Source organism: Schistocerca gregaria, chromosome 3, assembly GCF_023897955.1.
Source record: "Schistocerca gregaria isolate iqSchGreg1 chromosome 3, iqSchGreg1.2, whole genome shotgun sequence".
NCBI lineage: Eukaryota > Metazoa > Arthropoda > Insecta > Orthoptera > Acrididae > Schistocerca > Schistocerca gregaria.
The window spans coordinates 586960339-586981371 of record NC_064922.1 but is presented as its reverse complement, the minus strand read 5'-3'; the positions used below and the strand labels follow the sequence as shown (position 1 = coordinate 586981371).

At 41.6% G+C, this 21033-nt stretch overlaps 1 protein-coding gene across 1 annotated transcript in view; it reads left to right on the top strand.

The window, feature by feature from the left end:
- LOC126355476 (zinc carboxypeptidase-like) overlaps positions 1-21033 on the top strand; it is a 123647-nt gene that overhangs the window by 87300 nt on the left and 15314 nt on the right. Inside the window, exons 5-6 of the mRNA XM_050005793.1 lie at positions 3853-4055; positions 9193-9277. Coding sequence (XP_049861750.1) covers positions 3853-4055; positions 9193-9277 — 288 coding nt within the window. The remainder of the gene's footprint in view (positions 1-3852; positions 4056-9192; positions 9278-21033) is intronic.

Below are 21033 nucleotides of genomic sequence, written 5' to 3'. Positions count from 1 at the left end.
TTGGGTAATATTTTCGTGGCATACCCTGTTGTGATCTCTTCATTTCGGAACGCACAACGTATCAGCAGAAGCATGCATGTATCCTTGGGGACCAGGCCCATCCCTAAATGCAGGTAGTTTTTCCTTGGCATGATTGCATCTACCAGCAGGACAATGCAATGTGTTACAAGCTTTCAGTGTACGTACGTGGGTCAAAGAGCGACAGGACGAGTTTACCGTGTTCCTCTGGCTGTTCAAGACATGGATCTTCAACCTCAGCAGCTGGCCACGGCACTGGAGTTAGAATGGATTCACATACACGCAGTACCTTCCCGAATCTCATTGACTCTCTTCCTGCAAGTCTCGCAGTTGTCTGCGTCAAAAAAGGTGGTTATTGAGGTTTTTGACAGCTGGTCTCATTACTGTAACTAGACAGTGTACGAGCCGAATCGTTTGTCAGTACGAGAACTTCCCCTTCTCAGTACCTAAGCTAAGCTTCACAACTAACGTACACTTCATAACTAACGCGTCGTGGGCAACCCGTTAAACACTTGCGAATCGTACGTGGCGTTACTCGTACGACGCAAATAGTTGCGTGGAAAGAAACACAGTGAGGCTCGTTGCTGTCGCTGCTTAGGCTAAGCTCCGTTTCTCGGACCCTGGCAAGAGGTACATCATTTTAAACCAGAAGAAGAGTTAGGGCTGGCATCGCAACGAAGTTCGAGACAACCGTTGTGCTGTGTAGCCCTGTAGATCGGAGTGTCTGTAGAGTCATGCACAAACTCAAACTAAAATCTTAGTAACGGTAGTGCGACGATTGTACTTTTCAGAAACTGTTGCCCGACGTTAATAGGCTATTGCAAATTGGCTGTTATCAATCTGTGATGATGAAGATTTCAATAGTAATTTTTTAATGTTTTTATTTTTTATTTTATTTTTTTGTGAAAATGGCTGCATTTATTGGGACATGTGAACTCGTAGAACGACGCACGTTGCAGTTTTAAGAATAAGTATATCAGTAGTCTCAGCACGACGTGCAAGCAGAAGTGTTGTATGCAATTAGCGGAAAGACCACAAAGGTAAGATAAGAGAGATTAGGGCTCGTACAGAGTCATATAGGCAGTCATTTTTCCCTCGTTCTGTTTGGGAGTGGAACAGGGAGAGAAGATTCTAGTTGCGGTACGAGGTACCCTCCGCCACGCACCTTATGGTGGATTGCGGAGTATGTACGAGCCGAACCATCTAAATGTAAATGTCTTATATGTGACTGCCTGGTGATATCTTCGCATGCCCATGTGAGAAGAATGTGACACTGTGGCAGGTATGTAATGTCTCCCTCGCCAACAATAACGCTGAATGCAGACTACAACTTCAATTTGTTTGACGTCTTTAATGCCAGATGAAACGCTGACTACAGAGGAATTGTGTAGGAGTTTACAAGCTAATCGTAATGGAGAATACATTTCTTCTGATAATTTCATTTTTGATTTCTTATGGTAACCCTGAGGATAGTTGAAGGAAGTAGGAAATCCATTGAGGAAAGCATATAACTGGTGCTTGAGGCAAAGTAAAAGTAAGTGACGAAGCATGACGTTTGGAAATATATTAACTTCGTTTTGTATTGTTTATGATACTGTTATAGAGTACGACAGGAAATGACCTATCTGCTCCTAACTTCTTAATCTGAAATACTTCTTGATCTGAAACATAGATTGTTAAAATAGTTAAAAAACAAAATAAAACAACACTGAAATTGAACTTAATTGATGATTGATTCGATTAAACCTACGGTTACTTCTAAGTATATTTTTTGCCAATGAAGAATCACCATCTATTCACTATAGTACTGACTTCTTACTTTGGTGAAACCAAACTTATTTAAGACGCCAACACGGGTGTACCTAATGTTCGTGGAAGCAGAATGTTCTTCAACGAAACAGTGATTCTTGCAATCATTTTTAAAGAGGTTCCAGCTACACACCAACATAGTGGGTCACAGTTTGTGAGCCTAATTCCATTCCTTCAGCACGAAGTGTTCAGCAGTATTTCATGTGTGCTACTTAGCACCACCTAAAGTTATATTTACGTCAGCTGACATTTGACAGTGATCAGGTTGGATAGCTGCTGCGAACAATGGAGCAATGGCAGCTTGGTATTGTCGACTCCCAAATGTCGCCTATTAAGTAGCACAGAGCGTGATACTTGCTAGTTATCAAGCAGGAAAAGTTTACAAAGCTCGAAAATGTCATACATAAAAGAGAAAATATAGCTCTGGCAATCATTAAAGTGAAGGAGAGTTATGTAAAGTGCTTAAAGACTGTATGCAGACCTATTATATAAGTGAATTTAATAATTTTCTTGGGATTTTTTTAAAATAAAGGATAGATAATTTAAACTCTATACTCGTCCCAATTTAAATATTGACAGAATTGCAAAAGAATGTCATCTCCCGAAATTTGTACATATGAAATCCAACGTGACACCAACCTTTGGTAAGATGTATTACTGAGCGAGGTATGTTGGTAATCAAGAAACAAAAATGTGTTAGTAAGTTACGCAGTTATGGAAACTATTTCGTTTGGACAAATTAAAGTTAAGAACAGATTTCTATCGTGGTTAGAAACTACAGAAATGTAAGCCATACGTACATTTCAGATTTTTTAATGTGATTTTTGTAGAACATAGAGATATTAATGGGATTTTCTATCACTGTGTAGAGCAAAGAGCTGCGGTGGCTGCCTACAAACAGTAGTTGGACACGACAGTGTCGCAATTTCGGGCCTTAAATGTCAGACAGCAACTAATTAAAATTAGACTGGAGCTGCGGCGATCTGCAGGGAAGACTGTGGGGTCGCATTCCGCACAGAGAGAGGCACTACGTACTCGTACATCGTGGCCCCCTGGTGGCTACTCTGGTAGCTGGCAGTGCTGGGGAAGCGAATCCTTGTTCCATTGTTTATGCTTCTGACTTTCCACGGATAAATTTATACGCTCGGAAAACTATCGCTGTCGCTTCTTAACGTGCTGTGTTTGCTTTCTGCAACCCACATGAACACAAAAGTGGCTAAATATCTTCGACATACTTACTGTAACGTGAAAATCAGTGCTAAATGTTGGACACGCACCCCAAGGTGTACACTACAGACAGTGACTGTAGACTGCCAGTATTGACTAAGTATTCATCCCCTCACCATGCGCCTTTGTACGACCACACCAGTATAGTACAGGTGCTCAAGCAAGAGCACTTCTCGAGTGCCGGCAACACTGCGCACGGCCAAACACTGCCACAGGTAGCATATGCCAGCGGAAGGCTCAGTCTGACATGAGCAGCAAACTGCACAGCAAGCGTTAAAGGATGGATACGCGAGATTACTTACCAGTGGTGTCAGTATTTGCCATCATCACGTAGAACTAATATATGGTGACAGAATTACTACATCAGTCGTGTTTGCAGTACTCTACCTTTTAAAGACAATTCAATATAGGAAAACGGCAGAGCGAATACCAAATTCAACTGGCTGTTAACTCAGCAAGACTTGTTACAATGATCATTATAGCTGGTAAAATGAATCAGCTAACATCATCAGCTGCGCTCATTTGAAATCTATCCTTTAATTTAAATAAGGAAATGCACAAAGGGAAATATGCTGGTACAGGCAAACTGGTACAGAAATATTTCTACCCGTGCCCTCTGCTAACACTCATCTGCATCTTCAATAAGCCCTTGTTATAACCAGATTTGCTAAGGAAAGTTTTAAGAAGTGGAATTAAAGCATAAGGCGCACAGTTCTGGAGCTTCCCATAGAGCGAACACTTCGTTAATTATCGATCTACTGTAGTGCTGAATGTTCAATAATCGTTCAATATCCACAGAGGAGGGAGCCAGCAGCGACCGATGTCGTGAGGACTACGCTGGACCGATGGCGTTCTCTGAGTGTGAGACAAAGGCCATGTCACACTTCCTGACCAGCCTGGGCAGCCACCTTCAGGTCTACCTGAGCTTCCACAACTACAGGCAGCTGCTCATCTATCCCTACGGTTCATCTCACGAAGTCGCCGACAACGCCGCTGAACTGGTGAGCAGACCAACATTTTTCGCAATCATTCGAATTGCTTGAAAGGCTGCCAGTGTCTCTGTCATTTGCATTTGCAGTAGTGCACTATTAGAAAAGATGGAAATTTTAGTGGAATTCTGTGGTTGAATTACAGATACGTAACTGAATCAAAGTTTACGATTTTGTATTTTTTTTACGTAATTAATTGAAACATTTGAATAACGATTTTCTGCCTGTTCCTGAGGCAACAGAGGCAGAAATTAGGTAATATTGTTCGTTAGGTACGAAGATATACCTCGATTATTTAAATTTCGATGTTATAGTTATTTTCACTAATATGATGTTGAACCTTAGTCCCTTTGTATGCAGAAAGGTGCCCTGAACACAATGTGACCTCTGCTGGAAGGAAGCTAACCGGGTGATGATACTGTAACGGATGTATACAGTCCTCTTATAATCCACTATCAAAGCAGACCTACTTTTCGTGAGAACTTTGCTGTGTGATGGCAAAAGAAAATAATGTGAAACACACCAACATGTGTTTCCCTCCTGGGACTGTCTTTAAACATGAGCCTGCAGGGACCATCCAGTCTCACCTTTACTAGTTTTCTGCAACAGTCAACTTCTAACGTTCCAGTCAAATTAGTCATGCAATGGACCAGGTGTTGGCAGCCGTGTTGACGAAATTGTGATAGTGGCAGGTATGTGTTCAGAGGAGTAGTCACAGACTCTGCTATACATTGTAGTGTTTCCCATTAGCACGCTTAAATTACAATCGTGATTACGTCGATGGAGTGTGAGCCACTGGCCCGCAGTCAGCATCGACACGTCGAATACCACAACCTAGAATTTAGGTAAGAGGACATCTACATCTACATCCGTACTCCGCAAGCCACCTGACGCTGTGTGGCGGATGGTACCCTGAGTACCTCTATCGGTTCTCCCTTCTATTCCAGTCTCGTATTGTTCGTGGAAAGAAGGATTATCGGTATGCTTCTGTGTGGGCTCTAATCTCTTTGATTTTATCCTCATGGTCTCTTCGCGAGATATACGTAGGAGGGAGAAATATACTGCTTGACTCTTCGGTGAAGGCATGTTTTCGAAACTTCAACAAAAACCCGTAGCGAGCTACTGAGCGTCTCTCCTACAGTCTTCCACTGGAGTTTATCTATCATCTCCGTAACGCTTTCGCTATTACTAAATGATCCTGTAACGAAGCGCGCTGCTCTCCGTTGGATCTTCTCTATCTCTTCCATCAACCCTATCTGGCACAGATCCCACACTGATGAGCAGTATTCAAGCAGTGGGCGAACAAGCGTACTGTAACCTACTTCCTTTGTTTTCGGATTGCATTTCCTTAGGATTCTTCCAATGAATCTCAGTCTGGCTTCTGCCCTACCGACGATCAACTTTATATGATCATTCCATTTAAATCACTCCTAATGCGTACTCCCAGATAATTTATGGAATTAACTGCTTCCAGTTGCTGACCTGCTATTTTATAGCTAAATGATAAGGGATCTATCTTTCTACGTATTCGCAGCACATTACACTTGTCTACATTGAAATTCAATTGCCATTCCCTGCACCATGCGTCAATTCGCTGCACATCCTCCTGCATTTCAGTACAATTTTCCATTGTTACAACCTCTCGATACACCACAGCATCATCTGCAAAAAGCCTCAGTGAACTTCCGATGTCATCCACCAGGTCATTTATGTACACTACTGGAAATGGAAAAAAGAACACATTGACACCGGTGTGTCAGACCCACCATACTTGCTCCGGACACTGCGAGAGGGCTGTACAAGCAATGATCACACGCACGGCACAGCGGACACATCAGGAACCGCGGTGTTGGCCGTCGAATGGCGCAAGCTGCACAGCATTTGTGCACCGCCGCCGTCAGTGTCAGCCAGTTTGCCGTGGCATACAGAGCTCCAGCGCAGTCTTTAACACTGGTAGCATGCCGCGACAACGTGGACGTGAACCGTATGTGCAGTTGACGGACTTTGAGCGAGGGCGTATAGTGGGCATGCGGGAGGCCGGGTGAACGTACCGCCGAATTGCTCAACACGTGGGGCGTGAGGTCTCCACAGTACATCGATGTTGTCGCCAGTGGTCGGCGGAAGGTGCACGTGCCGTCGACCTGGGACCGGACCGCAGGGACGCACGGATGCACGCCAAGACCGTAGGATCCTACGCAGTGCCGTAGGGGACCGCACCGCCACTTCCCAGCAAATTAGGGACACTGTTGCTCCTGGGGTATCGGCGAGGACCATTCGTAACCGTCTCCACGAAGCTGGGCTACGGTCCCGCACACCGTTAGGCCGTCTTCCGCTCACGCCCCAACATCGTGCAGCCGGCCTCCAGTGGTGTCGCGACAGGCGTGAGTGGAGGGACGAATGGAGACGTGTCGTCTTCAGCGATGAGAGTCGCTTCTGCCTTGGTGCCAATGAAGGTCGTATGTGTGTTTGGCGCAGAGCAGGTGAGTGCCACAATCAGGACTGCATACGACCGAGGCACACAGGGCCAACACCCGGCATCATGGTGTGGGGAGCGATCTCCTACACTGGCCGTACACCTCTGGTGATCGTCGAGGGGACACTGAATAGTGCACGGTACATCCAAACCGTCATCGAACCCATCGTTCTACCATTCCTAGACAGGCAAGGGAACTTGCTGTTCCAACAGGACAATGCACGTCCGCAAGTATCCCGTGCCACCCAATGTGCTCTAGAAGGTGTAAGTCAACTACCCTGGCCAGCAAGATCTCCGGATCTGTCCCCCATTGAGCATGTTTGGGACTGGATGAAGCGTCGTCTCACGTGGTCTGCACGTCCAACACGAACGCTGGTCCAACGGAGGCGCCAGGTGTAAATGGCATGGCAAGCCGTTCCACAGGACTACATCCAACATCTCTACGATCGTCTCCATGGGAGAATAGCAGCCTGCATTGCTGCGAAAGGTGGATATACACTGTACTAGTGCCGACGTTGTGCATGCTCTGTTGCCTGTGTCTATGTGCCTGTGGTTCTGTCAGTGTGATCATGAGATGTATCTGACCCCAGGAATGTGTCAATAAAGTTTCCCCTTCCTGGGACATTGAATTCACGGTGTTCTTATTTCAATTTCCAGTAGTGTATATTGTGAATAGCAACGGTCCTATGACACTCCCCTGCGGCACACCTGAAACCACTCTTACTTCAGAAGACTTCTCTCGATTGAGAATGACATGCTGCATTCTGTTATCTAGGAACTCCTCAATCCAATCACACAATTGATCTGATAGTCCGTATGTTCTTACTTTGTTCATTAAACGACTGTGGGAAACTGTATCGAACGCCTTGCGGAAGTCAAAAAACACGGCATCTACCTGTGAACCCGTGTCTATGGCCCTCTGAGTCTCGGGGACGAATAGCGCGAGCTGAGTTTCACACGACCGTCTTTTTCGATACCCATGCTGATTCCTACAGAGTAGATTGCTAGTCTCCAGAAAAGTCATTGTACTCTAACATAATACGTGTTCCAAAATTCTACAACTGATCGACGTTAGAGATATAGGTCTATAGTTCTGCACATCTGTTCGACGTCCCTTCTTGAAAACGGGGATGACCTGTGCTCTTTTCCAATCCTTTGGAACGCTATGCTCTTCTAGAGACCTACGGTACGCCAGTGTAAGAAGGGGGGCAAGTTCCTTCGCGTACTCTGTGTAAAATCGAACTGGTATCCCATCAGGTCCAGCGGCCTTTCCTCTTTTGGGAGATTTTAATTGTTTCTCTATCTCTCTGTCGTCTATTTCGATATCTACCATTTTGTCATTTGTGCGACAATCTAGAGAAGGTACTACAGTGCAGTCTTCCTCTGTGAAACAGCTTTGGAAAAAGACATTTAGTATTTCGGCCTTTAGTCTGTCATCCTCTGTTTCAGTACCATTTTGGTCACAGAGTGTCTGGACATTTTGTTTTGATCCACCTACCGCTTTGACATAAGACCAAAATTTCTTAGGATTTTCTGCCAAGTCAGTAAATAGAACGTTACTTTCGAATTCATTGAACGCCTCCCCCATAGCCCTCCTCAGACTACATTTCGCTTCGCGTAATTTTTGTTTGTCTGCAAGGCTTTGGCTATGTTTATGTTTGCTGTGAAGTTCCCTTTGCTTCCGCAGCAGTTTTATAACTCGGTTGTTGTACCTCGGTGGCTCTTTTCCATCTCTTACGATCTTGCTTGGCACATACTCATCTAACGCATATTGTACGGTGGTTTTGAACTTCGTCCACTGATCCTCAACACTATCTGTGCTTGATACAAAAGTTATGTGTTGAGCCGTCAGGTACTCTATAATCTGACATCCATTGTCACTTCTCATCATTTGATTCCTTTCTCCCGTTCATCTCAATCCTACAATGCCTTTTTTAATACCATAATTTATTTATTTTTCAACTTTTATTTCATTCATATTTTTGCTAAATAGACGAACTTGAAGACAAATACTAGTGCATTCTTTTGTTCCTATATTTGTAGAAAACATTTGTTTGTTAAAACACATGTAAATCTGTTGAGTACAATATTTTTTACGGGTGTCGTCAAATTTGGGGCATTTTGTAGTATGTCCGTGATATGGCTTTCCTGTTTATCTACATCTCCAAGATTCAACTTCATTAATCAATGTACCAATTTACTGCTTGATTCGCTCCTGGAAGCGTATACGATTAAATGGTTCCGATGTTAATAGAGAGTGGACTCTCTTTCTTTGAGTTCCAATTTGGTCTCAAGTTCCAGAGTCGACAGTTTATTGCAATAGTGCTAAGGTTTGTCGTAAAGAGCAGATAATTTTACGTTTTCTTCAAAGAAGAAAAAAAGTAGCTTAAATGCTGGTACAAAGTTGATCAAGACATCTAATGATGTACATATGTCCAAAGAATTAAAGACGGCAAAACTCTTCAATGTGGTTTCAACAAGTATAAAAATTATAAAAAGTAATAAAAGAAGCCGAGTGAAAGTCATATGTCTATTACTAGTTGTTACATTAAAAATACGTGAATTTGATAGAGGAATTTTGTAAACCGTCTAGCGAGTGAGGCAGGAGAGTCTTCCTGAGAATCTCAAAAGTTACCTAATTAGTCAACACGAAGGGGGTATTTTCATCTGTTACAGCACAAAATGGCTGAGAAAGCAGTCAAAGCTTTGGAATCCAGATACGGCACCCATTATGCCTTTGGCAGCGTTGCGGATGCAATCTGTAAGTATCTTACAGTGAGACAGCTACTCGCTCAACTTAAGTAAACCACATAAAAAGTCCTTTATGAATTTAGCAGTACTATCTCTTGAAGTAGCCAGCATATTTATTTGTTAAGCTTACCAAAGATAGAGTTAATATATATGTATATTAGGTATTCTTTCCATTCCGTACTTGTTGTTAACGAACGATTTTTTTTTTATTTCACCTGGCAAGAGAAGACCTTCAGTCCATCTTTTCCATATAACTAGACATCCTTATTGGTATAAGAGTAATACATAGCGATAATGATGATACATATACAATAATTACTCTATAGAATCAGGAAAATGTCTATGTTATTGACATTTTATTGGGCAAATTCTTATTGAATGTGAGCAACGGTGTCAACCAGAAATGTATGGCAGCTGTACAGAAAGGACCAAATGAAGAGAATAGTTTCTAAAGAAGAACAGGAATCGACAGAGTAAGGTTAGAAGATAAGATGGAAGGTAGAAAACAGAAATCGATAGGGATCAGAAATCCTAGATTGTGTCGACAGTGTCACGGAGAGACTAGGTCAGAGCTGGAACAAAAAAGAACATGTGAAATATGCCAAGATGGAAACTACGCCAATGATAACGAATCAAGATTTGAATAGACAATGGTTTTGGATAAGACGCATATATCGGGGCAATTCGTTCATGAGTCGCTTAGCTGACATAGAAATGGGATGGAGAAAAATTTAGAGTCAAATATCGGTACACCTGAGGGACTGGACTTCTGTGGAGTCGTGTTGCAGTGATGGAGTTGGGTCTGAGCACTATGGGACTCAACTGCTGTGGTCATTAGTCCCCCAGAACTTAGAACTACTTAAACCTAACTAACCTAAGGACATCACACACATCCATGCCCGAGGCAGGATTCGAACCTGCGACCGTAGCAGTCGCGCGGTTCCGGACTGCACGCCTAGAACCGCGAGACCACCGCGGCCAGTGATGGAGTGTTGACAGATGCTTAGTATGGGAGGAGATGTATCGTCAACTGTAACTAAGGAACCGATGAAGAAAAGAATAGAGTTTGAAATCACTTCTCATATTTGGTCGCGTTCGTTCAATGTGAGCAGAGCACGTAATCAAACAATGAATGTTACTCACATTTCTTGTGTAAGCATTCATGGTTACTTCTAGTCGTCTTAAATTTTCACTAGTTTGGTCAAGGATTCAATTGAACTAATTTTTATTTCATTTAAGTAGTAAGAGATTATGCTATACTTTCGCGCTGCATATAGGCAAGGGCATAATTTACTGCGTGTTGTAACAGTTATTTCTTTCCAATTTAGATTCTCATCAAAAATTATGTAGAGATGATTTACGGTTTTTTTCATAGCGTGATTTTATACCACTAAGGAATACAGGAGTAAGTGTATAAATAAAATGTCCACTGAGCAAATTTCGCTGTAAAATGAAGATGACGTGTCGCTTCTTAGGATTACTTTAAGATCTACGTTTTGTACCCATTGTGTAACTGAGCAAAGTTCGTAAGTTATTCCTGATGAAGCACCGGAAATTTTATTACAGCTGGAGCTTAGATACACCTGGATCTTGTAAGTATACATGTGGTTGTTATAATCATGTGACTTAGATGAAATAGCACTGATTTACAATGAGAAAAGCAACCGAGCAAAAACTGAACCCCAAGGGACTTCATTGAGCACATGTTTCCGTGATGGCTTTTCCGACCCCACAGATGGTTCGTTGATATCTTTTTCTGAGTTAGCTGTCGAGCCAAAGTATTGCACTGTTTGAGAAATTCAGCTTTTTCATTTTCGTAAGTAATATTTTGAAATCAACAGTATCAAAATTTTTACTGAACTGATGCTACATATCTGTGTAAATCATATGTGACATGGTCAGTCAAATTGACTAATACAACTGCTGTGCTACGATGTTTTCGGAACATGATTGATATTTATAAAATTTCAGATATCGCTTCAGCTGTCATGAGCAATGTACTCCAAGGCTTTAGGTACTACAGATAACAGCGTAGTTTTGATAATCGTTTTTGGGTAGTGGTCGAATTAAGTTATATTTCCTGTCAGTAGGATATGTACCACTGACAAGAAAGAGAGCAGATTATGACGATTGTACACATCTCTAATCCATTTGCAGTTGTAATGTGTTAACAGAATCTTCCTTCGGTTCTTGGTAGAACAAAATTATAATGACTAAAAAGCACCAGTTTACTTTAGTTCTACGATATTACTTTTATTGTTAACCGGGTTTCAGCTTATAAGGCCATCTTCAGACATGCCTGAAGATGGCCTTGTAAGCCAAAAGCCGGTTAACAATAAAAGTAATATTGTAGAACAAAAGAAAACTGGTTCTTATCATTAATTAATTATAATGTGCTTTATCATCTTCCATTACGAGTGTCTCTTCTCGCCTACAAAACTGCATAACTTTACTAAAATCTTGAATGGCTTTCGTAGCGTCTAACTAGAGACTCCCAAAGAATAATAAAATTTACTCTTCGAGAACTGTTTCGATTTGAACTAACGAATTTCAACTAAGTGTAAACCCGCTTGAATATTGTTAAGATTATCATATTTATTCCGCCGGGTATAATGAAGAACTAGGGGTTGTTTTGTCCAGAAAGTAGGTTTAACGCTTCGCTTCACTCTTTACCTTTCATTATTGGTTTGATAAATAATGCCACTATTTACCACTAGGCTAAGAAGCAGTACTAACTTAACTTAAGAACTTTCCTTCTGAAAACAGGTAATTCTGCCTTCTAATACTTGTCACCGGCCTTGAGGGACGAATTTTCAATGTAATTACTTTCATTAAAGTTGGAACAGTTAATGAATATATGTTTGGGTAAATGCACATTTAGACCAGAATGAAACTCACAAGGTGTTTAATGACCACTCTTTTCACCAATCACTTTACGAAACTTTTCAAATAAAAATGAAGTTACTTATTCTTTTCAGATTTTACTACGTCTTCAGAAACAAAGCAAATGAATTTAATTAAATACTGTTGCAATGCGAGCCATTCATATTAATGTCACCAATTTCTTACGTAAATGAACCACTCAAACGTGGGATTAACTGCAAATACTTTCCCACTTAACAAACAATACTTTAAAATTGGACTTAAGCAAAGGAAATACAAAGTGCTTGAAGTAAGAATATAATACTTCTGACAGTTAACAATTACTGTATTGATCCAAGAGCACAATCAGCGCAGTTTCTATTAATAAAAGTGTGTCTGTCCTGTAACATTAAGAGAGAAATGGCGGCTAGTAGGGGACGTTTAAGCCATATTAATATAAAACTTTTGTTGTGTTTTAAAATAAGGTATAATTCGGTAAAACCTGTACTTTACATTTGTTTTGATGTAAATGGGGAAAAACAGCTTTCTGACCAAAACGGGACACAACAAGAAAAAATTTTCAATGGCTTACAGTTCAATATCTGAAGAAAAGTGTCGGGTAGTGTGTACCACAAAACAAGATTTGGGCTCTTAAATAAAAAGAGCCCTTTTGCGGTTCACAAATGAATTAATCTGTTTATATATCAAAAGTACAAGATAGCAAAGAAAACAGATTGTTAAAAAAATTTTCAGCTAGTCAACTGAAGCTGAAACAACGAATCAGATTTGGGGATTGTGGTTTTCTGAGACTGTTCTGGGTGCTTCTCAATAAAGTTCTGAGGGAAAACGATTACCTGTCAGTTTATTTTCTCTTTTAAATCTGTGAAGAAGTTTTAAATTTTCTGTCAAATCGTCTCAGTCTTCGCTGGCGTCATTAACCAGAAGTGTAAGTCCCTCGTGTGGTTTGTTTGAAAAAACCTAACTGAGACGTCATTGATGTCTGCCGATTCCCTACAATGGTTTTACTCGCCTACGCAGTGTAGTTCTATGAGCATTAAAATGATCAGCACCTGCCCTTTTGGCCATATCAATATCAGACCACTCCCCTTTACCCTCGCTGGCCGGTTTCTTCTTCAGTCTTTGTACCGTGCTCTAAAACAAAAAATAAAGTTACTTAAACGGCCCATACCATATGCCTTTGGTGAAGCTCACTACCATCTGACTGACAAGCAACATTAAAATATTAAAAATGTTGTCTAGGCGTAGCGTCTTTGAGTAGTAATCAGAACATCATGGGTCGGAGGTTCGAACTCAGCCACCTAATCGAATGAAAATCATCAGCAATGGTGTCCGAATACTTCCGGCATACGGAGTCACCCGTACTCTGCCAATGGCCTAGTCAGAGAGGATGGAGGAACGCACAGAAGTTCGGCGCATTCTCTTGGACCTGGAATGGAAAACTGCCCGAAAAGGCCGAACAATCAGCAATGATCAATGGCAAGGCAATGGAAACCACTGCATCAAAGACAAATAGGGTGTATCCACAGGACATGTGGCCTGTAACTGAAAAAGTGTTATGATGCACTCTCCATTGGCAAAAGATTTCGGTTTAGTACCCCATTCCGATGTTTGCGTGGGGACTACCATTGGAGAGCTGACCATGAGAAAAAGATGGAACTACGAACAAAGGGATAGCATTCTGCGAGTCGCAGCTTGGAGTGCCAGCAGTTTGAACGTAGTAGAAAATTAAGTTGTTCTCATCAGATTCGTCAACAACCAACACCGACAACAATATCTTAGGTATGCCTGCTGACGTCTCAAGCAGGAGATTATTAGACAGTTAAAGTAGACGAGAATACTGAACGGGTAGTTCAGTATGTCAAGGCAGAAGAAAATCTAATAGACGTGGAGGATTGGAATACGGTTGTACGGGAAGGAGTAGAAGAAGAGTTACAGGAGATCATGGGCTTGGTAATAGGAATGAGAGAGAAGAAAGAGTAATTGAGTTCTACAATAAATTTCAGCTACTGACAGCCAATACTCTGTTCAAGGTCAGAAGAGAAGAAAAGGAGGTGTACTTGGAAATGACCTGGTGACATGGGAAGTTTCCATCCAGCTGGATTATACCATTGTCAGACAGAGATTGCAAAATCACATATAGGATTGTGAGGCATGTCCAGAAGCAGATATAGACTCAGATCATAATTTAGTAATGATGAAGAATAGATTGAAGTTTAAGAGAAACGTACGGAATTATCAGTGTGGAAGTATGTGGTATTCTGAAAGTCTACTAACGATGTGAATACTATGTTGAGCAATATCAGAGTAGGCTATACAGTTTAACGGGAATGGATATATCTAAAAAGTGCAATCACAGATGTTGGATAGTCAGACATGGATACAAGTAAGATAACTCCGAGAAAATCATGGGCAACGGAAGAAACATTTCAACTAGTCAATGAAGGAAAGAAGTACACAAATGTGTAGGGAAAGACAGGAACGCAGCAAAAGAAATCAGTTAAGAATTAAGTAAACAGGAAATGCAGGGCAGTAAAATCGAAATGGCTGCAGGAAAAAGTGAAGAAATTTAAAAAGAAATGATTGTCGGAAGGGCGGACTTGTAGTACAGAAAAGTCGAAACAACCAGCAGTTAAATTAAAAGCAAGGGTGCTAACATTAAAAGTGTAATGGTAATACCACTGTTAAACGCAGCAGAAAGAGCAGATAGGTGGAACACAGTACACTTTTGGCCTTGTCCATTGGCTTCATAGAAGAAAAAAATTGGAGTCGATAGGGAAGACATAGGGGATCCAGTGTAAGAGGTAGTTTTAAAAGGACTCTGAAAGACTTAAGATGAAACAAAGCAGAAGGGCTAGGAAACATACCAGCAGAATTTCTAAAATCATTGTGGCAAATGGCATCCAAAAGACTGTTCGAGTTAGCACATGAAATCTTTGAGACTGGCGATGTACCATCAAACTTTTGGAAAAATAGCATAATATTATCCACGCTGCTCCGAAGATAGCGGTGACAGATAGATGCGAGAACTACCGCACATTCAGCATGACATCTCATGCATCCAAGCTGCTGACACGAATAGTAATTACAGAGAAGAATGACAAAAAAACTGCGGGGCTGTTAGATGATGGACAGTTTGGATTTAGGAAAAGTAAGGGCACGAGAAATGCAGCCTCACTTGGTACTTGATAATGGAAGCAAGAATGAAGAAAAATCACGATACGTTCATAGTGTTCCACAAAATTTCGGCGAACTGCAGGATGTTTGCAACTTCCTACCACAATATTTCGGCGCAGAGTCTTCTGGCCCTCTTCAGGTGCTATTAGCGAAAGCTCCCTGAGACCTGGTATTTAAGGCCCCTCCGGCACATGCGTAGTGGATTCATTTGTCGTTGCGCGGTTCCATCACAGACCTACGCCGTCTACGGAGGACACAAAGTTCTTCGACAATTGGATTCCATGCCGAATTCAATTGGAAACCGCCGTCACGATTAATAAGAGACTCATTTTCAGGCAGCCGTATTTCCACGGATTCATTAACAATAGAACTCTGAAAGTTAGACGTATGGGCCACAATTTTTGTCTCGTTGTAATTAATGGTATGACCAGTGGAAATACAGTGTTTGGCGATGGCAGACTTACAAGGCTGAAGAAGGCGAGTATGCCGCTGATGTTCTACAATGTGATCCTGCACAGTACCCGTCGTTTGCCCTATATAAGATTTGCCGCATTCACACGGAATCCTGCAAACACCTGCCTTGCGCAGCTCTAGGTCGTCTTTGACAGATCCCAACAGCGACGAAATTTTTGTAGGAGAGCGAAATATTGTTTTCCCTTTATATTTTCTTAGTATTCTGCGTATTTGCGATGAAATATAAACAATATATGGTGAAGAGGCAGTCGTTTTAAGGGCCTCTTCCTCTTCTTTGTTCCGTCGTTTACAGGTCTGCAGCGCTCTCACCACTTGCTGGGACGAGCACCCATTCTTCAGAAATACAGTCTGTAGGTGCTGCACTTCCGTTGCGAACTATCAGTGTCAAAGACATTTGAAGACATAGTTTCACCGAGCCCACGTTATCTCTGACACCGATAGTTTTGTAGTCACGCTGAGCATTCACTGTTATGTGCGCATCCAATAGCATCGCATAGTTTCTTATTTTATATATTCACTTATTTCATTTTCATCACACACGGCTGTCCTCATTATGTTATCCACGGATCCAGTGAGCGAGGTCGACGTGTCAGTTCTGAGTCCACCAAAGAAGCGAGCAAAGAAGAAATCATTAAGTTCTTCTGAGGAGCACATGGTGTTTAATGTGTATAAAACGGGACTGTTACATCCAGAGCAGTCGATGAGTGACTTTGTTTCGAAAACAGCTTCAGCTACAGGTGTTGAACGTTCTCCAGTATATCGTGTGATAAGTGAGTACAAGGCCACACACTCTTTGAAGTCTCCCAAGAAAGGAAAATAACGACAGAAACTTTCTGAAAGTGTTGATCACTTCGATAGAAATTCGATACGAAAGATAGTGCGCGTTTTTTTTTTCGTAACGAATTGCCAACAATCTACAAAGTGCTGACAGTCGTGAACGAAGATGCAGATCTGGGCAATTTTCAGAGAACTACATTTTATAAGTTATTCTGAGAAATGAATTTCAAATATGTCCGGCGTGGGCTCGAGAACATGCTAATAGACAGGGATGACATCATTATATGGAGTCGGCGTTATCTTCGAACCATTAAACGGTTGAGAGACGAAGACAGACCCATTAACTATTTCGCCGAGACGTGGGTGAACGCAGGACATACCCGAGGTTACGTCTGGGTAGATGACACAATAAATTCCTCGAAACAAGCGTTTCTGTCCGGATTATCCACCGGAAGCAAGGGCCCGTCAGGTAAAGGGAAACGTCTGATTATCGCACACATGGCAGTTGTTGTTCTTGATAACGCGTCGCACCATTCTCGGAGAAAAGAAAGAGTTCCCAGTGCGAATTCCAATAAGCACAAAGTATCAGAGTGGCTAAAATCTAAAAACATCGATTTCGAAGACGGTATGTTCAAGAAAGAACTTTTAGATATAGTTAAAAATCACAGAACAGAGCACAACGAATACACAGTAGATACAATGGCGAAGAATGCAGGCAAAACTGTTCTTAGAATCCCTCCGTACCACTGTGAACTAAACGCCATCGAGTTAGTGTGAGCCAGAATCAAAGGCTATGTTGCAGAGAAAAACAAAACATACAAAATGCCGGAAGTTAAAGTACTGCTAGAAGAAGCAGTAAGAACAGTGACTGCAGAGGATTGGAACAAGTGTGTCCTCCATGTCGTAGAAAAAGTGGAAACTCAAATGTGGAAATTAGACTGCATTTTAGAGGAGAGAGAGGAGCGGTTTGTTATAAACCTCAATGGAAAAAGGTCAAGTTCGACAGAGTGAACCTTGTTTCGTCCTTTATCATTATTATTACAGGTATTGTTATTAAAATTAACAATTAATTGTGTTTGAATGGAGCGTTTTGTTAGCAACCTGAATGAAAATAAATCTGTTTCAACAGAATGAACTCAGTTTAACATTATTTTAACATTATTGTTAAATTTATTTCGTACACTGTTGCCCAGGTTTCTCACTGACCGCTGTGACAAGTCGGCAGCCAGCCGAATGCCGCCAGCTGAAAAGCGTGCGCCAAGGATTTTCCACACCCCTACGTATCACGTGAACACCGCATGCTTTTTCTAGAAACGAGCGTAGTCGCTCACACACTGTTAATGTTTCGTCCCAGCTCTCGTTGAATAGACTTTAGGCAGGTTTGCAACTCGTTAGTCATGGTGTGGGGAGTAGAGTGCTTACGTCGGATTGACTGATGTCATTTGACCTGTATCCTGCGTCTCTGATCTGATTCGAGCCTCATTTACGTGCCTGTGAGTTTTAGAGTAACGTGGTTGAGTACAGAACACACCGACAGGATCTTTCTGTATGCCAAACCTCACGGTAATGGATGAGCTACTCGTCGCCTTTATGAAGATTGGTATGCCCAACGTCGGACTCCATAGCATACACATTTCGCCACAATTACACAACGTCGTCGAGGAAAGGGTAGGCAGAGGTAGGATGGATGTCAAATGACATCAACTGATCCGATTTAAGCACTCTTCTCCCACCATGCTTACCCTGTTAGAAACTCACCTAGCAAACATGTTTTCTAACAGTTGTAGCAGGGAAATTGTAAGTTTTCCGGTCCTGGGTCCCTATTCTAAATTTTATGTACTCACTCTACTGCACAGGTCATAGAACCTTGAAGCAGGAATTTCCGAACACCCTCTGTTGTTGTTGTTGACGTTGTGGTCTTCAGTCCTGAGACTGGTTTGATGCATCTCTCCATGCTACTCTATCCTCTGCAAGCTTCTTCATCTCCCAGTACCTATTGCCACCTACATCCTTCTGACTCTGCTTAGTGTTTTCATCTCTTGGTCTCCCTCAACGGTTTTTACCCTCCACACTGCCCTCCAATACTAAATTGGTGATCCCTTGATGCCTCAGAACATGTGCTACCAACCGATCCCTTCTTCTCGTCAAGTTGTGCCACAAACTTCTCTTCTCCCCAATCCTATTCAGTACTTCCTAATTAATTATGTGATCTACCCATCTAATCTTCAGCATTCTTCTGTAGCACCACATTTCGAAAGCTTCTATTCTCTTCTTGTCCAAACTCTTTATCGTCCATGTTTCACTTCCATATGTGGCTACACTCCATACAAATACTTTCAGAAATGACTTCCTGACACTTAAATCTATACTCGATGTTAACAAATTTCTCTTCTTCAGAAACGCTTTCGTTGCCATTGCCAGTCTACATTTTATATACTCTCTACTTCGACCATCATCAGTTATTTTGCTCCCCAAATAGAAAAACTCAGTTACTACCTTAAGTGTCTCATTTCCTAATCTAATTCCCTCAGCATCACCCGACTTAATTCGACTACATTCCATTATCCTCGTTTTGCTTTTGTTGATGTTCATCTTATATCCTCCTTTCAAGAAACTGTCCATTCCATTCAACTGCTCTACCAAGTCCTTTGCTGTCTCTGACAGAATTACAATGTCATCGGCGAACCTCAAAGTTTTTATTTCTTCTCCATGGATTTTAATACCTACTCCGAATTTTTCTTTTGTTTCCTTTACTGCTTGCTCAATATACAGATTGAATAACATCGGGGAGAGGCTACACCCCTGTCTTACTCCCTTCCCAACCACTGCTTCTCTTTCATGTCCCTCGACTCTTATAACTGCGCTCTGGTTTCTGTGCAAATTGTAAATAGCCTTTCGCTCCCTGTATTTTAACCCTGATACCTTTAGAATTTGAAAGAGAGTATTCCTGTCAACATTGTCAAAAGCTTTCTCTAAGTCTACAAATGCTAGAAACGTAGGTTTGCCTTTCCTTAATCTTTGTTCTAAGATAAGTCGAAAGGTCAGTATTGCCTCATGTGTTCCAGTATTTCTACGGAATTCAAACTGATCTTCCCCGAGGTCGGCTTCTACTAGTTTTTCCATTCGTCTGTAAAGAATTTGCATTAGTATTTTGCAGTTGTGGCTTATTAAACTGATTGTTCGGTAATTTTCATATCTGTCAACACCTGCTTTCTTTGGGATTGGAATTATTATGTTCTTCTTGAAGTCTGAGGGTATATCGCCTCACTCATACATCTTGCTCACCAGATGGTAGATTTTTGTCAGGACTGGCTCTCCCAAGGCTGTCAGTAGTTCTAATGGAATGTTGTCTACTCCCGGGGCCTTGTTTCATCTTTCAGTGCTCTGTCAAACTCTTCACACAGTATCGTATCTCCCATTTCATCCTCATCTACATCCTCTTCCATTTCCATAATATTGTCCTCAAGAACATTGCCCCTGTATAGACCCTCTATATACTCCTCCCACCTTTCTGCTTTCCCTTTGTTGGTTATAACTGGGTTTCCATCTGAGCTCTTGATATTCATACAAGTGGTTCTCCTTTCTCCAAAGGCCTCTTTAATTTTCCTGTAGGCAGTATCTATCTTAACCCTAGTGAGATAAGCCTCTACATCCTTACATTTGTCCTCTAGCCACCCCTACTTAGCCATTTGGACTTCCTGTCGATCTCATTTTTGAGACGTTTGTATTCCTTTTTGCCTGCTTCATTTACTGCATTTTTATATTTTCTCCTTTCATCAATTAAATTCAATATTTCTTCTGTTACCCAAGGATTTCTACTAGCCCTCGTTTTTTTACCTACTTGATCCTCTGCTGCCTTCACTATTTCATCTCTCAAAGCTACCCATTCTTCTTCTACTGTATTTCTTTCCCCCATTCTTTTAAATTGTTCCCTTATGCTCTCCCTGAAACTCTGTACAACCTGTGGTTCTTTCAGTTTATCCAGGTTCCATCTCCTTAAATTCCCACCTTTTTGCAGTTTCTTCAGTTTCAATCTACAGGTCATAACCAATAGATTGTGGTCAGAGTCCACATCTGCCCCTGGAAATGTCTTACAATTTAAAACCTTCTTCCTAAATCTCTGTCTTACCATTATATAATCTATCTGAAACCCATCAGTATCTCCAGGGTTGTTCCATGTATACAACCTTCTATCATGGTTCTTAAACCAAGCGTTAGCTATGATTAAGTTGTACTCTGTGCAAAATTCTACCAGGCGGCTTCCTCTTTCATTTCTTAGCCCCAATCCATATTCACCTACTACGTTTCCTTCTCTCCCTTTTCCTACACTCGAATTCCAGTCACCCATGACTATTAAATTTTCGTCTCCCTTCACTACCTGAATAATTTCTTTTATTTCATCATACATTTCTTCAATTTCTTCGTCATCTGCAGAGCTAGTTGGCATATGAACTTGTA